General features: G+C 40.3%; 1 protein-coding gene across 1 annotated transcript in view; it reads left to right on the top strand.

The window, feature by feature from the left end:
• LOC311105032 (uncharacterized protein) overlaps positions 1-21,065 on the top strand; it is a gene marked incomplete at its 5' end in the record, with an annotated part of 107,379 nt that overhangs the window by 35,897 nt on the left and 50,417 nt on the right. Inside the window, 2 exons of the mRNA XM_084147011.1 lie at positions 9,293-9,406; positions 14,020-14,220. Of these exons, the coding sequence (XP_084003137.1) occupies positions 9,293-9,406; positions 14,020-14,220 (315 nt within the window). The remainder of the gene's footprint in view (positions 1-9,292; positions 9,407-14,019; positions 14,221-21,065) is intronic.

Here is a 21,065-nt window from a genome sequence, read left to right on the forward strand (position 1 = left end):
TATGAAGTGATGACATAAAGAAACAAATATGGAAGAAAATGAAACATATTCTACAAGAACCACTATCACTCCCTAAAAACACAACCCTATAGAACAATCCTTGGATAGCTTTTCAGAATTCACCTATAAATTGGTCCACATGGAAAACTAAAGGCATAGAAACCGACACATTTATTTCCATGACAGAATTAAAAAGCAATTTTGGACTGACCAATGTAAATATTTTCCAATACATGCAACTTAAAAGTTAGATATCATGAAATGTTGATTTGAAATCTTTTAGAATCAGAGCAACCTTAAGGGAATCTTATTTGTCAGAAAAGGATGTTCATATAATAGGGAAGATATACAAAACCTTGCAGAGAGCCTATCCAACTGACAATCTCTTAGTAATGTTGGAGCATAACTAACGACGTTACAGTTAATGAAAATGTACGCTTAATCCAGTGTAAACTAATATATAGAATTTATTATACAAGAGACAAAATTCTCTAATTCTACAGCACAAATGCAGAGTCATGTCTTAAGTGTAAAACTAATAATGACTCAATAATCCATAGCTTCTGAGAATGCTATAAAGTCCAAAGGTTATGGGCGGACCTAGAAAGTTGGCTGTCAGAAGTATTAAAATGTAAATTTACTTTGAATCCGTCTGTCTGCATATTTCAAGACGTGACAAATGGGGGTGTAGTGAGATACCCAATGGGCTGGATGATTCTCTTCTCATCACTCATCTTGAAAAGACGTATAGTAAAAACTTGGAAATCAATCCGCCATCGTTAACACAATGGAAAAATCAAATGATTTATTATTGAAATATTGAAATAGCATGGCGACTGAAAAAAACACATTTGTACAATTTAAGGCCGTGTGGCAAACAATAATGCAGCACTAGGGATGGGGGTGTGAGCATGCGGGTCTGGGCAGAGGAGATGTAGTTGTTGTTTGTGGCCGTCTGTAAGTGGTTGTTCATATGTGTATGCTTGTATCTGGGGTGGAAAAAATATGTAATATATATATATATATATATATATATATATATATATATACAGTGGGGGAAAAAAGTATTTAGTCAGCCACCAATTGTGCAAGTTCTCCCACTTAAAAAGATGAGAGAGGCCTGTAATTTTCATCATAGGTACACGTCAACTATGACAGACAAAATGAGAAAAGAAATTCCAGAAAATCACATTGTAGGATTTTTAATGAATTTATTTGCAAAAAAATAAGTATTTGGTCAATAACAAAAGTTTCTCAATACTTTGTTATATACCCTTTGTTGGCAATGACACAGGTCAAACGTTTTCTGTAAGTCTTCACAAGGTTTTCACACACTGTTGCTGGTATTTTGGCCCATTCCTCCATGCAGATCTCCTCTAGAGCAGTGATGTTTTGGGGCTGTTGCTGGGCAACACAGACTTTCAACTCCCTCCAAAGATTTTCTGTGGGGTTGAGATCTGGAGACTGGCTAGGCCACTCCAGGACCTTGAAATGCTTCTTACGAAGCCACTCCTTCGTTGCCCGGGCGGTGTGTTTGGGATCATTGTCATGCTGAAAGACCCAGCCACGTTTCATCTTCAATGCCCTTACTGATGGAAGGAGGTTTTCACTCAAAATCTCACGATACATGGCCCCATTCATTCTTTCCTTTACACGGATCAGTCGTCCTGGTCCCTTTGCAGAAAAACAGCCCCAAAGCATGATGTTTCCACCCCCATGCTTCACAGTAGGTATGGTGTTCTTTGGATGCAACTCAGCATTCTTTGTCCTCCAAACACGACGAGTTGAGTTTTTACCAAAAAGTTATATTTTGGTTTCATCTGACCATATGACATTCTCCCAATCCTCTTCTGGATCATCCAAATGCACTCTGGCAAACTTCAGACGGGCCTGGACATGTACTGGCTTAAGCAGGGGGACACATCTGGCACTGCAGGATTTGAGCCCCTGGCGGCGTAGTGTGTTACTGATGGTAGGCTTTGTTACTTTGGTCCCAGCTCTCTGCAGGTCATTCACTAGGTCCCCCCGTGTGGTTCTGGGATTTTTGCTCACCGTTCTTGTGATCATTTTGACCCCACGGGGTGAGATCTTGCGTGGAGCCCCAGATTGAGGGAGATTATCAGTGGTCTTGTATGTCTTTCATTTCCTAATAATTGCTCCCACAGTTGATTTCTTCAAACCAAGCTGCTTACCTATTGCAGATTCAGTCTTCCCAGCCTGGTGCAGGTCTACAATTTTGTTTCTGGTGTCCTTTGACAGCTCTTTGGTCTTGGCCATAGTGGAGTTTGGAGTGTGACTGTTTGAGGTTGTGGACAGGTGTCTTTTATACTGATAACAAGTTCAAACAGGTGCCATTAATACAGGTAACGAGTGGAGGACAGAGGAGCCTCTTAAAGAAGAAGTTACAGGTCTGTGAGAGCCAGAAATCTTGCTTGTTTGTAGGTGACCAAATACTTATTTTCCACCATAATTTGCAAATAAATTCATTGAAAATCCTACAATGTGATTTTCTGGAATTTTTTTCTCAATTTGTCTGTCATAGTTGACGTGTACCTATGATGAAATTTACAGGCCTCTCTCATCTTTTTAAGTGGGAGAACTTGCACAATTGGTGGCTGACTAAATACTTTTTTCCCCACTGTATATATATATATATATATATATATATATATATATATATATATATATATATATATATATATATATATAATACAAAAATACCAAATGAAGAAAGAAACAACGTGTCTTTTTCAAACTTGACATTTGCAATCATAACACTAAGCAAATAGACATTAAGTTTGAATAAACTCTCATTAAAAGCAATATGCTGACCTATAGTAATCTTTCTCCATAAACCTTTATTTTGTATCAAATGTTTTGACTGAATCTCTCATTTAAGTTCTTACCCTTAGTTTTTTTTTTTTTTTTTATGAGCCAGAGGTTTAATATTTTCATCTAGAAAACTGCTTAGCCACATACCTCTTCAAAGTCAGAACCATGCATTTTGATACATTTGCTCTGGTGTGCTTGACATTTAAAATGTTTCTACAAAATTGTATTTCATGCATTCATTGATTTTCTCCCCTCCTAAACAATTTTTGCCTGAAAACTTGACGAGAGGTAAAGATAACAGTAGGAAATTAGAATAACACTTGTCTGAAGCATTCTCCATCACTTAAATGTGTGAACATAAATGTGCCACAAGAGGAAAATGTAAGCAGCAGTGGTCTCACAGAAAGGCCATGTCTTTGAAAAGAAAATAATCATTGGGACTAGAATAACATAGGTTGCTGCCTGGGGCCACTTAACTTAACAAGTGTTATAAAAATAAAGGATTGAGTCAAACTATGATTGACTATAGCTATAAATAACATGGCTCTATTGTAAATGCAAGATTACCCTTCTTGTGTTTTTATCTGTCAATGTCTGTGACCACCCAGATTGATGTTTCTCATAAAAACATTCATGAATGTATTGAGTTGTATATATTGAGTTGTACAGATAGCAACATTCCTGAAAATAGACAAAAAAATGATTTGGGGTATTTTAGAGGAAAATTGTTGGTTTTATATATATTTTTTTTATCACCCTACCTAGTGTTGACATACATTGTTCCTGACAGGTTGTGAGAAATCTCTCTGTATGAGTAAATAGGGTAGTGATTCCGTCTGATAGTTTGTCTAGAAGTTTCTCTGGTTGGTTCATGTTGAAACAAGCACTTACCCTTTGATTCATTGACTTCAGTTATATTTCAGTTATATTTCTCTGTCAAAATACACCACTCTCTGCTTAAATGCACTTTACTTTACAGCTTTTAAGCTTAAAGGTCCAGTGCAGTCAAAAACCAGATTTTCCTGTGTCTTATATATATGTCCACATTATAAGGTTGGAAATATACTGTGAAATTGTGAAAATGGTGATAATGCCCTTTTAGTGTAAGAGCTGTTTGAAAAGACTGCCTGAAATGTCAGCCTGTTTTGGTGGGATGAAGCTTTGGCCTGCCTGGTGACATCACCAGGCGATAAATGAGTTAATAGACCAATAAGAAAGAAAGTTCCAAACCTATCTGATAGTTTTCAGTTTTCCACTCAGACCACTCCCAGACAGTCCTAGCAACATTCTTGCTTTAGAAATTGCTCTTTGCTAAGAAGCTATTTTAGTTTATTTTTGACCATTTGAATGAAAAACAATCAGAATAAGGTACTTAATTGTTACCCAGAAATGATTTTATATTGAGATAAAAACAGCTGCTTTGGACTTTTAATTAAGGAGAACGTACTGCCCTCAATTTCTCCACGTCACACCAGTATAACATTAAAGCATGGTCAGTTTGTGTGGCTCTGACCACCTTTTTGCCGCTGTCGATTGCAGTAGTGAGTGAGTGAATATCTGGAGCAGACAGACCGACAGACAGACATTTGGCCCTGCAGTAGAGGTCCACATAATAGGTCGCTAGGATACTCCCGCTGAGAGGGAGAACTAATTCAATTTTCAAGCCCAGACACCTTTTGTTTATAATAAACAATTTGCATCGAGGACATCAGCAAGGCCAAGGGTATATTTGTGGTTTGATAGGCTTGTGAAATTGACCAAATTCCCCAATATAAACCAAGTCACTTCCACATGAATTTTTATAAAGCCTCTGGCTTAGGTGTGATAATAACAAAGGAATATGCAAAGTACCATATTGCGGTTGATTGTGACAGGGTACCCAATTGCACTTGTCCGTATCGTGAGCACAGTATGTGGGTTAAACAAGCCACTCAGAGTTAGATTCTGGGGTCAAAACTTGAGAGCTTTTCAGATTTAAAGACCACCATGTTGAACACCCAATCAACCAAGCATTTCTGCCTTTAAGCTTTTACATAAATCAAAGAACACTTAATATATACAACTGGGCTGGTGTGTTCATTGAGCCTTAGGTCATCTGTCTTGGAGTTGGATCGTTGATTGAGCCTGTTGCTCACTGATTGCCTGTTACGTATAGCTCAATTGTAGGGTCAAGGGTAAATCGTTTCAGGTGTCATCATCACACACATGTAGCTGCATCACGGTAAGAAGGCTTGACATTCATAGGCTTCAACCTCAGTTAATCTGAGGGGGTTTGGGTAGGACTTCATTTATGCACTCTTAGAAAAAAAGGTGCTATCTAGAACCTAAAAGGGTTATTTGGCTGTCCCAATAAGAGAACCCTTTGGAGAACCCTTTTTGGTTCCATTTAGAACTCTTTTGTGTTCCATGTAGAACACTTTCCCCAGAGGGTTCTACGTGGAACCCAAAATGGTTCTACCTGGAACCAATATCTGTTCTCCTACGGGGACAGCCAAAGAACCCTTTTGGAACCCTTTTTTTCTAAGGGTGTGGTGTCATATTAGTTGCGTTTAGAATATCAGAACTACATTTAAAATGGAAATCAAACACTTGCTAAACAATACTTGTATTAGTTAGAGGATAGATGAAAAACCTATCCCAAGAAAGGCAGCATTATTTGTCTGCTTTCATAGTCAGCTAGACGTTAGATAAACAATGCAAATGCTACTGTATGTGAATGTAAATTCTCGTCAGCATGCGGCATCTTTCTCCACCTCTAGGCCTAGTGCATGTTGTTGTAATGCTAGAGGAACTGGATGCTGAGCAGTGGCGGCTCCTGAAAAAATTCTCAGGAGGGGCAATTTTTCTGATGATTTAGGTGACCTACACACATTTTTAAAAAGATATGTCCAGCAACAACATGAAGACAGGGGCAGCATATAAGTCAATACCAGAAGCATTTATTGACTGATCTCAAAAGTGTTGGCTTACAAAAGCAAAATAAGTTATCACAGTAAAAATAATCAAGGGTGTTCTTTCACATTCCTCAACACTGCATAAACAATATGTATGGCTTTGTAAAAATGAACAACCATATTCTGGCCAATTGTATAGATTTGTAAATATGAACAACCATATTCTGGCCAATTGTATAGATTTGTAAATATGAACATGAACAGATTTTTTATTTTTTTGAATGGCAGTACCTTTCAAACATGTCTGCTTGCAGTAAGGTAGCACTCACAAGGTGGCCAGAGAAAGAGAACCTTTCTTTGGTGTGATCCAGGATGGTGTTGCAGACCTCTTCAGACAGCCTCTGCTTCTCCTCTTCTCTCAAAGCTGTTCTGGGTCTTTTGGCTCCTGTTGCTTCTTGCAGCTGCTCTTGAGAGGAGTCCCTGAAGGCAAACAGACCAATGTGTTTGTTGGCTTTGTACAGTATTGTTGTCTATGTGATGCACAGGTATATGCAATGTATCCATGTATAGTACAAATACTTCAGTTCCACTTAAAATGGGCAGGGATGCATAAAGTCTTTAGTGTTTAAGTTAGCCTTTGTGTCTCACATAGCCTGGATGTTCAGCACAGTATACAGTGGTGCTCATAAGCTTATGATCCCATGCTAAAGTTGACTAAAAAGAGGAATAAAAAAGAAAAGAAAATTAGTGTCCTTAAAGGTTGGATTTTCCAACTTTTTTAATTAAGTCATTAAGATCAATTTCCAAAAGATTATTTATTTTTATTTTTTTATTCCTCTTTTTAGTCAGCTTTAGAATGTGTTCATACACTTATGAGCACCACTGTACAGTACACATAGTATATAAAATAAGATAGATTACCCCACTGGCCATATATAATGACAATAATGTAATTTCAAACACAAATGCAGTCTCCTTTCATGCATACATTTTCAAATAAAGCTCTGCTTTGAGAAAGATCGAATGATATTGTTTAATCTTTATCTTACCTTATGGCCTGCACACTGCTTGCGAAGCTGTCGAGGGCACGTTTGATAAAGACAGCATCGATGTCCTTATTCTGTAGCTTCTGGTACGGTGGGCTGGTCAAATGAACCCAATGAACCCGTCCGGATGGCTTCAAAACATTCTATGAGGTCGTCTCGATTCTCGTAGACAGTGTTCACGACTCTGCTGTTGCTAACCTCATCGTTGTGGCGGCGGACAGCTAGCCTGTATCCCTCATCCAGTTGAGTGGCAATATTCACTCTCACCAAAGCAGACAATCTCAAACAGCTATCAATGTGGGTCTTTGACAGCTCATTTTTCTTAATCTTTTCTGAAAGATGGTGCATGTCGGTTACACCAGTCGCTGTCCAAGCGTTGCTGTCTGCCGTTCATGGTTACGTTACGTTACGTATGACGAAAGCGCGTAAGTGCAAGCCCTCAGACACCCATAGAGAATGTATTGAAAGCTCAGAAATTTGAAAAAAAAATATTTTACATTAGAGGCTATGAGAGACTTCTGGGCGATTTTCAACCTGACTGAAATCGCCCCAAAACGGGCGGGGACATTTGAAGCACGACTTTAGCCTGATTGGACATTTAGTGGCTGGCAGATCAGACGTGAACACTGAACTACTGTTGCCATGATATAATTGATTAGAAAAAAAATCCCTTCCTTTTCCCGTTTGGCAGTGCGTCGCCCATATCGCCCTATTGAACACACCGCCCATGATGCTGAGTAACTGTCAGAATTCACAATGTTTCTGATTAAAACATACTTGTATGAGCTGACATCAAAGGGATGCTTCATCTCTGAGAAATTATACTGAACAAAATTATAAATGCAACATGCGACAATTTCAACAATTTCAAGGAGTTACAGTTCATATAAGGAAATCAGTCAATTGAAATAAATAAATTAGGCCCTAATCTATGGATTTCACATGACTGGGCAGGGACGAAGCAATGGGTAGGCCTGGGAGGGCAAAGACCCACCCACTGGGGAGCCAGGCCCAGCCAATCAGAATGAGTTTTTCCCCACAAAAGGGCTTTATTACAGACAGAAAAACTCCTCAGTTTCATCAGCTGTCCGGGTGGCTGATCTCAGACGATCCTGCAGGTGAAGAGGCCAGAGGTGGAGGTCATGGGCTGGCGTGGTTACATGTGGTCTGCGGTTGTGAGGCCGGTTGGACATACTGCCAAATTCTCTAAAATGACGTTGCGGCTTATGATAGAGAAATTAACATTACATTCTCTGGAAACAGCTCTGGTGGAAATTCCTGCAGTCAGCAGGCCAATTGCATGCTCCCTCAAAACTTGAGCCATCTGTGACATTGTGTTGTGTGACAAAACTGCACATTTTAGAGTGGCCTTTTATTGTCCCCAGTACAAGGTGCACCTGTGCAATGATGCTGCTGTTTAATCAGCTTCTTGATATGCCACACCTGTTAGGTGGATGGATTATCCTGGCAAAGGAAAAATGCTCACTAACAGGAATGTAAACACATTTGTGCACAATTTTTTTTTGAGAAATAAGCTTTTCTGAGCGTATGGAACATTACTGGGATCTTGTATTTCAGCTCATGAAACATGAGACCAACACTTTACATGTTGCGTTCATATTTTTGTTCAGGAATACATTTCCTTTGAAAGTTGCTGTAATGCTGTCAGCATTCCTACTTGGGAAGTAGCTACATGAACAATTTGGTGATAGACAAATTCTTAATGGAGGTGCTTTTAAATTTGAGGTAACTTGAGGTAAAGTGACATAACATAATGAAGGCAGCAGATAAGATTGATCTGAAACTGATACCTGAAAAATGTTTTAATATTGTACTGCTGGGTTGATAAATGTATTCTACTATTTTCTGTATAAACTACCAGGAGTGACTACTGTAGGAGTGACATCTTGTGTGAATACTGTAGACTATAAAACCTGGAGTGTGAAAACCACAAACGTCAGGGGATTACAGTAAAGTATTACAGTTGTCAAACATTCACAAGCATACAAATCATTTTGAGGGCTTTAAATCATCATCGTGACAGCTACTTACCTTATATTACATACATGACAAATTAGCCTGGATTCTGACAGTGTTTTCTGGACAATGCCTGCCCACACAGTCATGTTACCATGGGGAAAAAGATGACAGAATCAGTTGTATTTTTTTCTTGCCCTAGCACTAAAGAGAAAACCAAAACGTGCACCCAGGGGGGCCCCAGAACTAAGTTTGGAAACCCTGATTTACAGTACACTCTGCAATTCTGAACAAATATGTTCCTTCAACTCACTGTATAAATTATAGTGTCAAAACAAACTTTTCCTTGTAACAGGTGACTGTAATATCATGATGTTCCAATAACCCAGAATGTGTACTAATTTGTCTAGTTTACATTGACGTATATTCAGAAATGGAAGGTTATGTATTCCACATGGAAATAATTTTACAATCAGTTATTCATCTTGGCTTGTTTTTTATATATTCACTGAGTGGTTGTCCCCTCTCCTGTCGTAACCACAGCAACAGCATGCCGAAGAGCATTGCTCTCATCTGCTTCCTGTCCCTGGTGATGCTCATGAGTGTCCTGGGGAACCTCCTGGTCATGACGGCTGTCTGCAAGGACCGCCAGCTCAGGTTAGTCTCTCCCTACGTTCTGCTCCCTCCCTCTGCCTGTGTGTCTGTCTGCAAGGACCGCCAGCTCAGGTTAGTCTCTCCCTACGTTCTGCTCCCTCCCTCTGTCTGTGTGTCTGTCTGCAAGGACCGCCAGCTCAGGTTAGTCTCTCCCTACGTTCTGCTCCCTCCCTCTGTCTGTGTGTCTGTCTGCAAGGACCGCCAGCTCAGGTTAGTCTCTCCCTACGTTCTGCTCCCTCCCTCTGTCTGTGTGTCTGTCTGCAATGACCGCCAGCTCAGGTTAGTACAACTATTGCTTTATATATTTTTCTCTGTCTCTCTGTCTCTCTGTCTCTCTGTCTCTCTGTCTCTCCCTCTCTGTCTCTCTTGCTTCACTAGAGCTCTCTCTCTCCCTCTCTCCCTCTCTCCCTCTCTGTCTCTCTGTCTCTCTGTCTCTCTGTCTCTCTGTCTCTCTGTCTCTCTTTCTTCACTAGAGCTCTCTCTCTCCCTCTCTGTCTCTCTGTCTCTCTGTCTCTCTTTCTTCACTAGAGCTCTCTCTCTCCCTCTATGTGTCTCTGTCTCTCTGTCTCTCTTTCTTCACTAGAGCTCTCTCTCTCCCTCTATGTCTCCCTGTCTCTCTGTCTCTCTTTCTTCATTAGAGCTGTCTCTCTCCCTCTCTCCCTCTCTGTCTGTCTGTCTGTGAACAGAACAGTGTGGTCTCTGAATTAACTCTCTCTCTCATTCTGCTCTAGCCAAAGCAAATACTGTTCTTTCTTCTGATTAGCACCTTATCACCTGGTTGCACTAGACTAAATAAATCAGCCCCAATTTGAATAATCCTGCTCTGAGAGTATTATAGAGTAATTGTTTTCTCGTTAAAAGAGAGCCTCCTACTGAGTGGTCGATTGTGATCCCAGTCCCTTGGTAGTTGAGTTAGCAGCATGGCATGCGGTGACTATGGCATAACAACACTCTCTGATGCTGAAAGGCTGTTCAGGCTGTCTGATAACCTGGGGACAGTATCATCCCTCAGCACCCTTGTGCTTTGCAGCTTATACTTCAGACTAGAATATATCTACTGTAGAATTTACTGTCAATCACCAAGCCAGTGTCAGTACATATAAAGAGCTGTGTGGGCAACCGTCTTAAAAGTGAGTCACTTTTGCTATTTCATTCTCCCTCTACTTACTGTAGGTGTACGTGACCTTTTTTTTATGGTTGTGTTGACATGTAGAGTTAGAGAGTGTGACAGTATTCCACAGAGACACATGTAGAGTTAGAGAGAGTGACAGTATTCCATAGGGAGACATGTAGAGATAAAGAGAGTGACAGTATTCCATAGGGAGACATGTAGCGTTAAAGAGAGTGACAGTATTCCATAGGGAGACATGTAGAGTTAAAGAGAGTGACAGTATTCCATATGGAGACATGTAGAGATAAAGAGAGTGACAGTATTCCATATGGAGACATGTAGAGATAAAGAGAGTGACAGTATTCCATAGGGAGACATGTAGAGTTAAAGAGAGTGACAGTATTCCATATGGAGACATGTAGAGATAAAGAGAGTGACAGTATTCCATATGGAGACATGTAGAGTTAAAGAGAGTGACAGTATTCCATAGGGAGACATGTAGAGATAAAGAGAGTGACAGTATTCCATAGGGAGACATGTAGAGTTAAAGAGAGTGACACTATTCCATATGGAGACATGTAGAGATAAAGAGAGTGACAGTATTCCATAGGGAGACATGTAGAGTTAGAGTAACAGTATTTCACCCTCAGAGAAGTTAAGTAGCTGTGACATTTAGAGTTTAGCCCACACACACACACACACACACACACACACACACACACACACACACACACACACACACACACACACACACACACACACACAACACATGCACACAACAACACACACACTCACACACACACACTCAGGAAATGACAGCACCAGAAGGGATTCCAGGTAGTGTTAACCTCAAATCCCCATTCATTAAAATGTTAAGCCCCCAAAAGATCACACATCTGTTCTGTTGATATCATCTTTGATATGGAAATGCTACTGTACCACATAGATCACACCATCTTCGAATAAGAGAAACCTTGAAAACCCCACTTTGCCAATACACTGCCCACCAAGACTTCCCAGCAGCTCAGAATAACAGTGACGTGAAGCAGTACCTCTACCATCGTACCCTGGGGAATTAATCAGCAATCACCAATTTACCCTTTAATAGCACACCTGTTACAGCCATCTATAAAATGAGAGCTGTCATAAGACGGCTTAGCCATAATTGAAGACATTGTGCAGCTGGAGGCAGAGCCACAGAGCCACAGAGCCACAGAGCCAAGCCTATATTTGGACGACCTCTGTGACTTCCTTTCATTACCAAAATGGAAAACTGGAGATGGCCTAATTGACATTGACACATTGAATTGCATTGCAATTCAAATCATCATCATGCCACACTATCAATCTAGACCTGTTTTTGCCCTGTCCTCCCACGCTCTCTCTCTCTCTCTCTCTCTCTCTCTCTCTCTCTCTCTCTCTCTCTCTCTCTCTCTCTCTCTCTCTCTCTCTCGCTCTCTCTCTGTCTCTCTCCCACATTTTGCCTAATTAATGAAAAAAGCATCTAATCAACAATGGCATTATTTTAAGTTAACTCTGCAACTTGTCCCAATATTTTTTATTTATTATTATTTTTTAGTCATTTAGCAGACGCTCTTCTCCAGAGCGACTTACATGAGCAATTAGGGTAAAGTGCCTTGCTCAAGAAAACATCGACAGATTTTTCACCTAGTCGGCTCGGGGATTAGAACCAGCGACCTTTCGATTACTGGCACAACGCTCTTAACCACTAAGCTACCTGCCACCCTATTTACTTTTTTCACAACTGCCACCAGTTTAAATCCAAAACATTGACAACAAATACATATTGACATAGTCATTCTATTTTTTATTTTAAAATATTTAATTATTTCATATATTTTACATGTGATAAGGCCACACAGAGGGCCAGAGATAATTGCAGATACCTGGCTGTTATAATCTGAAGTACCTAAAAGGGCCACTAGTTCTATTGTGATAGATTACATAAGATCCTTGAAAGATACCAACATTCTGGTAGTTTACTGGTAAACTTTCAAAGTTTCCGGTAATATAGCCTCCCCATGCAACCCTACTGGTGACAAGATGATAGCTTTTTATGTTTAAAAATTCTGATTTATTTAAGAAATTTGCATCAATGCAAACATGATCTTCCATTCATTAGATAGTCCATCCAGTTTTGAATGAAAGCTAGTGGAGTAGAACATGTTTTATATGTTGTGCTTAGCATGAAGGCATGTTGTTAACAGACAGCTGGCTGTTAAACAACTTTTATTGCATGTTTTTGTAAAATGACAACGTGATTTGATTTGACAGCCATTAGCCGTTCTCAGTCAGCTATTTTTAGCTGAGCGGGCTCTGAGCGGTTGCCTCAACCAGAGTTGTATTAGTCATTAATGGCCCAGGACTCTGGTCTATATCAAACAGACTGAGAGGGGGGACGCCGCCACACCAGAGGCTCACCCGGTGGCTCTACATCACTGATTCTCTCGTTCTCTCTCTCTCTCTCTCTCTCTCTCTCTCTCTCTCTCTCTCTCTCTCTTCTCTCTCTTTCTCTCTCTCTCTCTCTCTTTTTTCTCTTTCTCTCTCTCTCTCTCTCTCTCTCTCTCTCTCTCTCTCTCACTCTCTCTCTCTCGTTCTATCTCTCTTTCTCTCTCTCTCTTGTTCTCTCTCTCTCGTTCTCTTTCTCTCTCTCGTTCTCTCTCTCGTTCGCTCTCTCATTCTCTATCTCTCGTTCTCTCTCTCTTGTTCTCTCTCTCTCTCTCTCCCTCCTCTCTCTCTCTCCCTCCTCTCTCTCTTTTCTCTCCTTCTCACCTCTTCTCATTTCATATATTTTGCTCTCTGAGTCTCTCTCTCTGTTCTTATGCTTTTTCCTCAATCTCATACAGTTATCCCGGATATTTACTGCAAGGTGGCGATTTAAAGTGTTTACAGTGAATGCTTATACAGTATTGTTCCATTGGCTAAATATGGTGAATGTGTTGTTATGGGTAACAGGTCCTTCAAACAGTGATGTTGTTTAGCACATACCTCAGTACATACTCTGACATCCCTGTAAAATGGTATGTTTATGTGCATTTACCCCTAGTAGACAGTATGCTCTCTTCTTTTTAGTGTGTTATGAATTATTGTAGAATTTTTTCACAGAATGCCTCTAACATACTGTAGCCGTCGGATGAAAACATCTTATCTCCAAAACAGAACCTTTTCAGGAAATAGATAAAAATGCCATATTATTCCATTAACGAACATACAATTACGAAACTTCAAAAGCTACAGTATTTTTTATAAATGTTCTTGGTCCTATAGTCATGAAATGTTCAGAGTACATTGAGGGGCGTTACTGCTTTCATGTAAAAAAAAATACAACAAAATCTGTATTTTTGGCAAAAGTAGAGTTAGGAGGTTTTCATCCAACAGAGCCGATACATTCTAACACATGATACACTTATGATTCAAGTGAGCAATGGCAATCATATTTAGATATATAGTCAATAAGATACTTCTCATTTCACTTCTCCCCCAGAAAAATCAAGACCAATTACTTCATAGTATCGCTGGCCTTTGCAGACCTGATGGTGTCGGTGCTTGTGATGCCATTTGGTGCCATTGAACTCATCCACAAGAACTGGATTTATGGAGAAACCTTCTGCCTGGTCCGGACATCTCTAGATGTTCTGTTGACAACAGCCTCCATATTACACCTATGTTGCATAGCCTTGGACAGGTAAGCACCACTGCTCAACACCTGGCTTGGAAAGATACTTCCAGTCAACATTTAGTCAGTAGATATAGTATTCAATATCGTACTAACACTATCAACACATTTTAAATACTATTTAATTAACTGATTTATGATAGCACTTCATGTAATTGACTTTATCAAGATGTGGAGGGCTACCGTATGAGAGATTGAAACAGCTTTATGATAACATAAAATGTCTACTGGGCTCACATACGAACACCCCCCTACATGTTTCTGTTTCCCAATGCGTCAGCTCTCCAACCAGACCCGTGTGTTCTTGGTCTTGTCTCACTGCAAAATAGGAAATTGTTGTTTTATTCAATGATATGGATGGAGAGCAAAGCCTGTGCAGAGTGTATAGGCAGCACTATCAGCCATTCATAGTAACTGACTGGCTACAGCGTGGAGAAACACAATGTGCTGGCCATAAATGATTTAGATTTCATTTCCTCTGAAGTGACGACCCACTTTATTTATCATCCTTATTGACCACATTAAAATGATTCATGAGTCTGATGATGAAAGTGAATGGGACATGAAGAGAGAATTATTTTAAAGAATTACATTAATATATTAATTAAAGCAACAAAAAAAACGAAATAAATAAATAATAAATTACAAGAAAAATTTAACAAAAAATAAAAATCTGTTAAATGACGTAAATGTAATGTAATGTAATGTATTGAAAAAATCTGCTGGGAAAATCAAGGTTTTACATCAAATGGTGGATAACACGTCAGTGTAATAGCTGGATGAGCTCTTAAACGCGTTGCATGGTCAATCTGACGTCTGCATTGGCCGTGCAGCATTTACGGTGATACGGCCTCTGTAGAAGTCAGGGCATTCATACTTGTTGCTCTTCATGGAGCAGTGCATAGCTGTTGAGCAGAGCTGTTGTGAAGGAAGTTGTCAAGGAAGTGAGTTTGTGTTTATACTTGACCTCCCGCCCCCACCTACTGTCAACCAATCATGTCAATGCGGAGCTACACGGAGCCCTCCTCATTGTTACAACATTTGGGAGGCGCTAGGGAGCTCAATTTGGCCTCTGCATGCCTCCGGAGGCTCCACAATTGAGTCACATTCTCCATATGGAGCCTCTGACCACATTTTCGGATCAAGCATAAATTGGCGTTTCAGGATTCTAATCATACTCAACTATAGGATCCATGATTTCCACTGCATTGCATAGTAGCTAGTTCATTCAAAGTGCTTTCCATGCTGAGCTGAGTATTAGTGTATTCTATCAACAGAGGGGGCCGGATTACGACAGCTGAGCTCTGAGTGCAGCGATAGATAGGATTGCGTCACTCCGTCCCCTGCAGTTATTATTATGAAAGCAATGTTACAATAATAATGGTTCTTACCGGGGTCATAGGTCAAACCGTAGGACAGAGAGAGAAGAGAGAAACAAAAAGAGAGAAAGAGGATTTAGCCTGAAAAGTGCATTTTCCTCTCTCTCTCTCTCTCTCTCTCTCTCTCTCTCTCTCTCTCTCTCTCTCTCTCTCTCTCTCTCTCTCTCTCTCTCTCTCTCTCTCTCTCTCTCTCTCTCTCTCTCTCTCTCTCTCTCTGCCTCTCCCCTTAGCTCAGAGAAGAGAAGCATTTTAAACCACTGATAGCTCTTCAATTAAATGTTAGTTTAAACCACTGTCCCATTCTACATATTTTTGGGAGAGCGACACCATTCCCTAGAGACAACACCATTCCCTAGAGACAACACCATTCCCTAGAGACAAGAGTGTATATGAAAAAGAAAGGTGAAAAGCGGATTTCATTATTTGAGAATGAACGGTGGGACGTGTGACTGTTCCATTTATTCATTGTTTTGTCCCTCAATGCTCAGTGAAGGGAAGTACGTTTTCCTGTACGTTACACAACTCCAGTGTGTGGATTAATAGTGGCGTGCGTCAGGCACCTGGAGAAGTTCCAGTAAGCTACGACCTTTAGCAGCCAGTTACTACAATCATGAATCTTGCAGGAAGCTTATTGTTGGCTATTTCACAACCAATTTACCATTGCAAGTGTTTACAATGAGGAAGAAAAATGCAACAGAAATGGTCTCTCGCCTGCCAGTCCTTTGGGCAGTCACTTAGTTAGTGCATAAAACAATATTAGCTATGTCAATGGCGTAAAACATGGACTACCCTGAATCCAAACGGCTCTGTCCTCTCATATTTCCAATCTGCCTCTCAAAACTTAAATGTTCAAATTCTATTCCTCGATGAAACTGTTTTAGAAAGCGTAGTGTGTTTACTGTAGGTTGGAGTCATTGTGTTGTTCTCCAAATGGTCTTCTTGTCTTTCTTGTTGTGTTTTTTTGTATAGGAATTTCAATGAGCTTCCAAATTATTTTGGGTCTTGTAGTTCAGTACATGAATAGTAGATTAATGTTATTAGTTCACATACCCCTGCTCTCTGTGCTTCTCTGTATACTATTAGTCTCCCGTGTTTGCACATGCTCAGACAGCCATACTCTTTCTAGAACAATGGCGATCGTGCATAAAGATGGAAGAATTCAGATATAATGTCATTGTTTTACAATTATCCACGGAAGGATTGAAGCTAAAATTGGGATCATGTAGACTGTGCTAATGCCGATACAAAAAAAGAGTAACGGATAACAATGTATAATACAGCAAATTTAGCAAAACCAGGAATTTGTGGTAAGTACATGGGGGGAGCCATCTTAAGGCATGTCCACTAATGCTTTGAGAAGATGAAGAATCAGAGTCATTTTTCAGAGATTGGCTATGTAGCATTACTTTTTGAATATGCAAATTGAATTGTTCCTCCTAAAACCAATATACCTTGTACTTTTTATCAATACGTCGTTTTTCTGGTACCATATATTACTGTGACAGTAAGGCCTTGACATTGGCCAAGAAAGATAGAGAAAAGCTTCAGGATATACAGCCATTCATTTTTCTGTGAGTGAATACAAATGAAAAGGACTAAAAACAGCTACAGTGCACACTACACTCTTAGAAAAAAGGCTTCCAAAAGGGTTCTTCGGCTGTCCCCGTAGGAGAACCCTTTTTGGTTCCAGGTAAAACCTTTTTTTTTCTAGATAGCACCTTTTTTTCTAAGAGTGTAGAAAGACTGCTGTGCGTTCTTAATGGAGCAGTCTTCCAGTAAATACTGTATCTCTGTATCAGAACAATAGAAAGGCTAGATGAGCAGTACTGTTTTGCTAAGAGTGGTGTATTTAACAGGGGAAAGAAAGTGCAGTGAACCTGAATGGACAATCTGTTTCTCATAGAAGAGGGTTGAAATAAAGTGTTCGTAGTTAGCGCTTTGGTCTCTGCTCTTGCAGCACATATGTCTGCTTTTCATTTGCCTTCAGGTTAATTTCTCCATAATGTAAATTTGTGCGGTGCCAGCAGAGCTTGGAATTGAGTTTTACACAAGTTCCTATAATGCCCCCCACTGGGCACAGACGTCAGTTCAACGTCTAATTTTGATTTACATTTGGTTGAGTTGTCAACTAACGTCAATTCAATGTAAACTCAACAAAACATTTAACATGTCATTGGATTTAGGTTAAAAGTTGGGTGAAAAAAAGATTAAATGCACTTACATTTCAAATGAATGATGGATTGTTAAAACTCTTAAATCCGAATTACTAACAGCAGCATTCTGGATCACATGGAATTGAAGTTTAAGTGCCTGGTTTGTTGATCCCACCTGTTTTCCATTGAGGCTCTGTTGTACGTCCTTTAAGTGGCTATTGGTGGCCAAAGTTAGCTTAATAAGCCAGGTGAACAGATGTAGAAGGTTGGCCTGGTGTCAACACACCACACGGCTGCTGTGCCTCTGGCCCTCTGACAGACAGGCTGGGTTTTGGCTAGCTGAGATGAAAAGCAACACAGTGCACACACACAGCAATGCTCCATCTAACCTAGACTCACAAACATGTTATTAATACAGTCATGCTGCTTCAGAGCCATATTACTCATTACTCAAGAGATACAGGGCAGGCACACAAGACATCCTGGTCTTCTGAAATTGATGGAAGATGCCTCTTTGAACTCTGGAAACACTAGGTAAACTGGCCTGGAACTATTTTCTTTCTGATGTGTCAGCTTTGTGCAGCAATCTCCTTATTTATTTATGTTGTTAACAGTTGGTGGGCTCCAGTTCAGTTGACCTGCAATGAAATATGAAATGACCTCACTAACAAATCAAATCAAATCAAATTGTATTTGTCACATACACGTGTTTAGCAGATGTTATAGCGGGTGTAGCGAAATGCTTGTGCTTCTAGCTCCGACAGTGCAGTAATATCTAACAAGTAATATCTAACCATGTCACAACATATACCTAATACACAAAAACTAGTAAGGAATGGAATTTAAGAAAATATACATATATGGACAAGCAATGACAGAGCGGCATGGACTAAGATACAGTAGAATATTATAGAATAGAATGCAGTATATACACAGTGGCGGCTCCTGAAAAAATTCTCAGGGGGGGCAATTTTTCTGATGATTTAGGTGACCTACACACATTTTAAAAAATATATGTCCAGCAACAACATGAAGACAGGGGCAGCATACAAGTCAATACTGATATACACATTACTTGCTTCAAAAAGGCCTCATGGTTGAATTGGAAATATGTGCACCTGAGCATAATTCACAACAAGCAAGCAGGAGCTTTTGATAGAGGCTACTGAAAACATTGATGCAAGTTATTGGTAATAAGAAATTTTTATAGACTTCCATATTCTGCCCTCTTGTATAGATTTGTGAAAATGAACAGTGATAGACATTTTGCCTGAAAACAGAATTTGAAAATAATTTCTAGAAAAGGTAAACACAGCTATCTGTATGGCTTTGTAAAAATGAACAACCATATTCTGGCCAATTGTATAGATTTGTAAATATGAACAACCATATTCTGGCCAATTGTATAGATTTGTAAAAATGAACATGAACAGATTATTATTATTTTTTTACTTTTTTTAAAATGAAAAATAACTATTTTAAACAACATCAACTGTGAACTGATTTGGGCGTGTGTGTGTTAAAGAGACAGACAGGGAGGGACAAAGAGAGAGAGAGGCTACATTACTTGTACTGAAACTGTTCTAGCTTGCTGCATGATCAAATTCAGCTGATGCGCATAGCAATGCACGTAATGGGCATTCTTGAAATGCTCACGCACCTTTTGCTGCACACCAGCCTTCTCTCCCCTCATCACACTGGCTCCATCGTAAGCTTGCGCAATGAGTTTGACTTTCTCGTAGTCGGCAAAAAGACCGTTCAGTCTCTCCAAAAGCACACTGGCGATTGAGACTGAGGTTGATTCCGAGATGGGAAGGAACTCAAAAAAGCGCTCCTGCACTTTGTGGTTGCTATCTATGTACCTCAGCACAAGCACCAGCTGTGTCTGTGTAGAAACGTCCGTGGTCTCGTCAGCTTGGATAGCTACGAAGTTCGCCGACTTCACCTCCTCCACAATATGTTCCCTCATGACCGCTAGCATACACTCCAGTAGCTCGTTTTGAATGGTCTTGAAAACTTTAGCATTTTTAAGATGGTCATCAAACACCTCATCTAATTGTGCCACAAAGTTGACAAGTACAAGAAAAATACCAGGGTTGGTGGAGCCCTCAGTTTCATCTTTGCCTCGCAAAGCTAGCCATCTTGACAGTTGTACGTGAATTGATTGACGCTGCTACCCGCTCTTTTCTTAGTTATGTTCATGGTTACTTATGTTACGTATGACGAAAGCGCGTAAGTGCAAGCCCTCCCAGAACCCATAGAGATTGTATTGAAAGCTCTGATATTTGAAAAAATATATATTTTACATGATAGTCTATGAGAGACTCCTGGGCGATTTTCAACCTGACTGAAATCGCCCCAAAAGGGGCGGGGCCATTTGAAGCACGACTTTAGCCTGATTGGACATTTAGTGGCAGATCAGACGTCTAGATTAGAACACTGATAACTACTGTTGCCGTGATATAATTGATTAGAAAAAAAATCCCTTCCTTTTCCCGTTTGGCAGTGCGTCGCCCATATCGCCCTAATGAACACACCGCCCCTGTATATACATATGAGATGAGTAGTGCAAGATATGTAAACATTATTAAAGTGACTGTAAACATTATTAAAATGACTAGTGTTCCATTTCTTACAGTGGCAAGTGATTTCAATAGGCAGCAGCAGCCTCTAATGTGCTAGTGATGGCTATTTAACAGTCTGATGGCCTTGAGATAGAAGCTGTTTTTCATTCTCTCGGTCCCAGCTTTGATGCACCTGTACTGACCTTGCCTTCTGGATGATTGCGGGGTGAACAGGCAGTGGCTCGGGTGGTTGATGTCCTTGATTATCTTTTTGGCCTTCCTGTGACATCGGGTGCTGTATGTGTCTTCGAGGGTGGGTAGTTTGCCCCCGATAATGCGTTGTTTTGCCCCCGATAATCAATTGTGCATCTGTAAAAGTTTGTGAGGGTTTTAGGTGCCAAGCTGAATTTCTTCAGCCTCCTGAGGTTGAAGAGGCTCTGTTGTGCCTTCTTCACCACACTGTCTGCGTGGGTGGACCATTTCAGTTTGTTGGTGATGTGTATGCCAAGGAACTTGAAGCTTTCCACCTTCTCCACTGCGGTCCCGTCGATGTGGATAGGGGGGTGCACCCTCTGCTGTTTCCTGAAGTCCACAATCATCTCCTTTGTTTTGTTGACGTTGAGTGAGAGATTATTTCCTAGCACCACACTCCCAGAGCCCTCACCTCCTCCCTGTAGGCGGTCTCGTCTGTCACAAGCCGGGTTAGAACTCCGGTCTCAGATGTGTAGAGCTGGGGGTACTACCCCTTAGCCACAGAG

The sequence above is a fragment of the Coregonus lavaretus genome, assembly GCF_964263955.1.
Source record: "Coregonus lavaretus genome assembly, chromosome: 29".
In the NCBI taxonomy this organism is placed as follows: domain Eukaryota; kingdom Metazoa; phylum Chordata; class Actinopteri; order Salmoniformes; family Salmonidae; genus Coregonus; species Coregonus lavaretus.